This window comes from Bison bison, unplaced genomic scaffold (assembly GCF_000754665.1).
Source record: "Bison bison bison isolate TAMUID 2011002044 unplaced genomic scaffold, Bison_UMD1.0 scf7180017858535, whole genome shotgun sequence".
NCBI lineage: Eukaryota > Metazoa > Chordata > Mammalia > Artiodactyla > Bovidae > Bison > Bison bison.
The window spans coordinates 7,042-13,341 of NW_011489107.1; the positions used below are offsets into that span (position 1 = coordinate 7,042).

Sequence of the window (6,300 nt, forward strand, 5' to 3'; positions counted from 1 at the left end):
CTCCCTAGAATCTATCAGTGGAAAAGTAACATTGAAAAAATGCTTTTGGAAATTCAAATTTCACACAAAAATTGCTTAAGAGCTGGTATTTTTTCTAAGTGCTTCTATTTATACCAGAAGCATTAAAGTAACCCAGTGCCAAGTACCATTCTTGAAAAATTCTTTTATATAACCGACCAGTGCTTATTTAATAAAAACAAGTAGATACATATAAATAATTACTGGCAGTAGGTTATAATTATTGGGTTAAAAATAACATTGAAATATGGGACTTTCTGCCAGTTGGGTAATTTTCACTAATTTTCTTTTGTTGTTGGTATGTTTTGATTTAAAACCTGAAAGTGGAGTAAAATATGACTATTTAAAATGTTGGCCCCCCAAAAATCATTATTTAAATATGTACTTGTACTGAAAAAACTAATCATAACTACTAAATCTTAGCCATCTTAGGCTTGAAAGAAAAGTTGGTATTTTGTAAATGTTTGCAGACTTTCCTGTCAGAAAATCGTATTTATGAATCCTGTCGGTATTGCTTGGTATCTGAAAAAAAATATAAAATAGTACCCAGACTTAAATTCCTTCTAAACTGAAAAATAAAGTTATAAGAGATTGTATCACTTCTGTTAATATTATGTACTTTTTTGTCTCTTTTACCTCAATTTGAACAAATAAAAGAAGTTTGCCTGAAAAAAAAAATTTACTTTTGTTTAAAAAAGGTAATATCTATATTGTCATGTTCTTTATGATATGACTTTATCTACATTATATCTTTTTAAAATTTTATTAATTTTTTAGTTGAAGGATTATTGCTTTACAGAATTTTGTTTTCTGTCAATCCTCAACTACATTATATCTTGTATGCTTTTCACTTGCAACATTTTTCAGCAATATTGTGTCTGACCTTAGTCAGTAAATACACAAAGCACTCACTTTTTATTTATTATATTTTGGTGCCATTAAACCAGGTAATTAAGAATAGTGCATGGCTAGAGAGAGGCCTTCCTTGGTGACTCAGTGGTAAAGAATTCATCTGCTAATGCAAAAGGTGCAGGTTTGATCCCTGAGTCAGGAAGATCCCATGGAGAAGGAAATGGCAACCCACTCCATTATTCTTGCCTGGGAAATCCCATGGACAGAGAAGTCCTGTGGGCTACAGTCCACAGGGTCGCAAAGAGTCAAATACGGCTGAGCGACTGAACAACGACATTGGTAGGGATTGCTTTGGTTATTGACTGTTAGAAAACTGGTGAATATTTTATGTCTTAATGTATATGTCATGTACAGATGATGGTCTTTTTAGTGTGTATTCTGCAATACAGGTGACACATACTACTTGTTAACATTGTAAAATGCCTTTTCTTTTTGGGTACGTAGTTCTATAGCAGATTTAGAAAACTGTTGTGAACAAAAAATTGTTTTAGTCATATTCTTCATTTTCTCATTTGTTTTCAATTGTAAACAACCAATTATGAATAGTTAATTATTATTTGGGTAAGCTTGGTTTTCGATTATTTACTGTTACAATATATAATATAATGTTTAGAATGTATTTATGTACAGTAAGTATGCAGAATACAATGATAGTGTAATATTTTTCTTTTCAATTTGAGACAACTGTTGTTTGATATGTTCTTAGGGGTCCTGGTAAAAAAATACTCTGGTTTTGAGAGTTGGCCTAAGATCGTCCAATGTGAGTATGGTTTTAAAACTAGGCTATCTTAACGGTGAATTTATGTTATCATGCATTCTTAAGTTAAGAATTCTATTCCTTTAGTGTTTCTAAAAACTTAAGGTCATCATTGTGGTGTTTCACAACTTGGTGTAAGTATTACTTTTGGTGTAATATATATTCAACATGAAAGATTTGTTTTTGAATTATTCTGAGCAGGATACCTCTGGTTCTTTTTATCTTGTAGATATCTCTCCTACACATGTGATCAAGCATTTACAACCCAAATGGAACAGCGATAAACGAGAAATATTCCAAACATTGATGCTGGGAAGACCTAAAAGCTGTGAAATCAAACATTTTCATCATTGGGAAAGTCAGGAAAATACATGTGACTCTGAGTGTCAGGGGAGAGATGACAAAAGAAATTACAAAGGAACACCTGTAAGCCTTAATGGAAATGTTACGGATGGAATAGATTCACATGATGGAAAGAATGCAGGAATCAAGCCCTTTGGAAGTAGGCTTGGATTTAACTTTCAGGATAAACTGCAGATGTTTCAAATTGGCGGGATAATTTCTGAATATAATGAAGCTGAGAGGTCTGGCAACAACAGTTTCTCATTTTCACCACTTCAAAGAATTCCTCCTTGTGCCCAAACCAGTGTTTCTAATATATATGGGAATGACTTTATGAATCCTTCAGTAGTAACGCAAGACCTCAAAGCACACAGGGAAAAACCTTACAAATGTGATGAGTGTGGCAAGGCCTTTCGTGTAAAGTCAATCCTTTTAAGTCATCAGATAGTTCATACTGGAGAGAAACCTTACAAATGTGATGACTGTGGCAAGGCCTTTCATGCAAAGTCAAGCCTTTTAAGGCATCAGACAACTCATACTGGACAGAAACCTTACAAATGTGATGAGTGTGCCAGGGTCTTTCGTGCAAAGTCAAAACTTTTATCTCATCAGACAATTCATACTGGACAGAAACCTTACAAATGTGATGACTGTTGCAAGGCTTTTCATGCAAAGTCAGCCCTTTTAACTCATCAGACCATTCATACCGGAGAGAAACCTTACAGATGTGATGATTGTGGCAAGGCCTTTCGTGTAAAGTCAATGCTTTTAAGTCATCAGACAATTCATACTGGACAAAAACCTTACAAATGTGATGAGTGTGGCAAGGCCTTTCGTTTAAAGTCAAGCCTTTTAAGGCATCAGACAATTCATATCAGAGAGAAACCTTACAAATATGAGTGTGGCAAGTCCTTTCGTGAAAAGTCAAAACTTTTAACTCATCAGACAATTCATACTGCACAGAAACCTTACAAATGTGATGACTGTGGCAAGGCCTTTCATGCAAAGTCAGCCCTTTTAACTCATCAGACAATTCATACTGGACAGAAACCTTACAAATGTGATGAGTGTGGCAAGGCCTTTTGCACAAAGTCAGTCCTTTCAAGGCATCAGACAATTCATACTGGAGAGAAACCTTACAAATGTGATGAGTGTGACAAAGCCTTTCGTGTAAAGTCAACACTTTTAAGTCATCAGACAGTTCATACTGGAGAGAAACCTTACAAATGTGATGAGTGTGGCAAGGCCTTTGCTGACAGCTCATATTTCAGGAAACATCAGAAAATTCATACAGGACAGAAATTATTTAAATGTCATATATGTGACAAAGTCTTCAGCCGAAAAGCATACCTTGCTGGTCATCAGAGCGTTCATTCTGGAGAGAAACCTTACAAATGTGATGAGTGTGGCAAGGCCTTTCTTGTAAAGTCAATCCTTTTAAGTCATCAGAGAGTTCATACTGGAGAGAAACCTTACAAATGTGGTGAGTGTGGCAAGGCCTTTACTGACGGGTCACAACTCAGGAGACATCAGAAAATTCATACAGGACAGAAATTATTTAAATGTGATATATGTGTCAAAGTCTTCACCCGAAGTGAACACCTTGCTGGTCATCAGAGGGTTCATTCTGGAGAGAAACCTTACAAATGTGATGAGTGTGGCAAGGCCTTTCGTGTAAAGTCAGTGCTTTTAAGTCATCAGACAGTTCATACTGGAGAGAAACCTTACAAATGTGATGAGTGTGGCAAGGCCTTTCGTGTAAAGCCAATCCTTTTAAGGCATCTGACAGTTCATACTGGAGAGAAGCCTTACAAATGTGATGAGTGTGGCAAGGTCTTTCATGTAAAGTCATTCCTTTTAACTCATCAGACAATTCATACTGGACAGAAACCTTACAAATGTGATGAGTGTGGCAAGGCCTTTCGTGTGAAGTCAAGCCTTTTAAGGCATCAGACAGTTCATACTGGAGAGAAACCTTAGAAATGTGATGACTGTAGCAAGGTCTTTACTGACAAGTCACAACTCAGGAGACATCAGAAAATTCATACAGGACAGAATTTATTTAAATGTGATATATGTGACAAAGTCTTCAGGGGAAGTGTACAGCTTGCTGATCATCAGCGTGTTCATTCTTGAGACAAACCTCACGAATGTAATGAGTATTGCAAGCATTTTAGTCAACCTTCACAATTCTTAACTCATAAGAGATTACATACTGGAGAGAAGCCTTACAAATGTGATGAGTGTGGCAAGGCCTTTCGTGTAAAGTCAATCCCTCAGACAGTTCATACTGGAGAGAAACCTTACAAATGTGATGAGTGTGGCAAGGCCTTTCACGTAAAGTCAATCCTTTTAAATCATTGGACAGTTCATACTGGAGAGAAACCTTACAAATGTGATGAGTGTGGCAAGGCCTTTCACGTAAAGTCAATCCTTTTAAATCATTGGACAGTTCATACTGGAGAGAAACCTTACAAATGTGATGAGTGTGGCAAGGCCTTTCACGTAAAGTCAATCCTTTTAAATCATTGGACAGTTCATACTGGAGAGAAACCTTACAAATGTGATGAGTGTGGCAAGGCCTTTCACGTAAAGTCAATCCTTTTAAATCATTGGACAGTTCATACTGGAGAGAAACCTTACAAATGTGATGAGTGTGGCAAGGCCTTTCACGTAAAGTCAATCCTTTTAAATCATTGGACAGTTCATACTGGAGAGAAACCTTACAAATGTGATGAGTGTGGCAAGGCCTTTCACGTAAAGTCAATCCTTTTAAATCATTGGACAGTTCATACTGGAGAGAAACCTTACAAATGTGATGAGTGTGGCAAGGCCTTTACTGACAGCTCAAACCTCGGGAGACATCAGAAAATACATACAGGACAGAAATTATTTAAATGTGATATATGCGACAAAGTCTTCAGCTGAAGTTAACACCTTGCTGGTCATCAGAGCGTTTTTTTGGAGAGAAACCTTACAAATGTGATGAGTGTGGAAAAGTCTTCGGTCAAAAAGCACATCTTCGACTTCACTGGAGAGTTCATGCTGGAGAGAGACCTTTAAGATGTGATGAGTGTGGCAAGTTCTTCAGTCTGAATTCACAGCTTACAAGTCATTGCAGAATACATATAGAGAAACCTTTCAAATGTTTCAAGTGTGGAAAATCCTTTACTCAGGTATCAGCACTCACTAAACATCAGAAAATCCATACATGAGAGAAAAGTATGTGAATGTGGCATATGGTAGAAGTCTTCAAAATTCACACCCTACTGTTCGTCAGAAAATTCATTCTCCTGAGAAACCATACAAATATCATGAGTGTGCCAACATCTTAGGCTTCATGAGAAAATTCATACTGCATAGAAGCCATATATATATGTATTTATTAGGTCCTTAGAACATGAATTCATTCTAGAAAGATTCCTCACCAGTTTCAGAAGTGTAAAAAAAAAAAAAAAAAGACTATCCTCACAGCTCAACATCTTGCCAGTAGTATCAGAGTATTTATCCTGGAGAAAACACACAGCAATGTAATGTGTGTGGCAAGGATCTTACCCAAAAGTCACAAGATAGGAACATAGTGGAGCCATACTTCCCAGACTCAGTGGTTGTGGCAAATCCTTTACCTTTTTCACTATATGTTTTCTCTGATGACTTTAGTTCAGGTACTGAGCAACTGCAGTAAGTCCATATTTGAAAAGAAGCTATAGCAATCTTTTCGTGTAAAATAAACCTGAATTCTAACTCCTCAGAGATGATTCTTTGGGACAGTAGTCCACCATCTTTTTGGTCTCCTGCTTTCTGGATAAAGTCACTATTCCTTGCCCAGCAAGTAGTCTCTCAGTTGATTGGCCTGTTGTGTAGTGCCGGGAGCCACCACGGGAGATCCCACCCATAACAAAGGTCATGCGAAGAAGACCTGACAGGAAAGGCGGATCAGGACTCGAGGGATCTCCTGGACCTGCTCCAGCATCTACCCCCAAACCAGAATCTGTCTGTCTTACTATTTTATGACTCTCACCAACTCCTCTGACATTAACGGGGTCTATCCCGAACCACCTTTCTCTGAAAGAAATCAACTTAGAGCTCTAGTTAGTAAGTCTCCTGGGCACAATAGGAGTGTTTCTATCCAAACCCCTTGGATGGCTTTCTAACTTGCCTGACAGGTTTATCCGGACTCTTACAACTATGTATGTGATTGTTTACAGCCTCCCAACCACGAAAGGCACGGAAAGCTTAAGACATTGTAACAATATAGAGCTTTTCGGGGA

The 6,300-nt window shown here is 37.3% G+C and overlaps 1 protein-coding gene across 1 annotated transcript; it reads left to right on the plus strand.

The window, feature by feature from the left end:
* The first annotated feature begins 1,150 nt into the window (after positions 1-1,150).
* Positions 1,151-6,294, plus strand: LOC104979733 (zinc finger protein 665-like). Its single transcript, XM_010828237.1, is given in 2 exon segments — positions 1,151-4,942; positions 4,945-6,294. Coding segments are annotated over 2 exon segments (3,387 nt in total). The 5' UTR covers positions 1,151-1,855; the 3' UTR covers positions 5,245-6,294.
* The last annotated feature ends 6 nt before the right edge of the window (positions 6,295-6,300 follow it).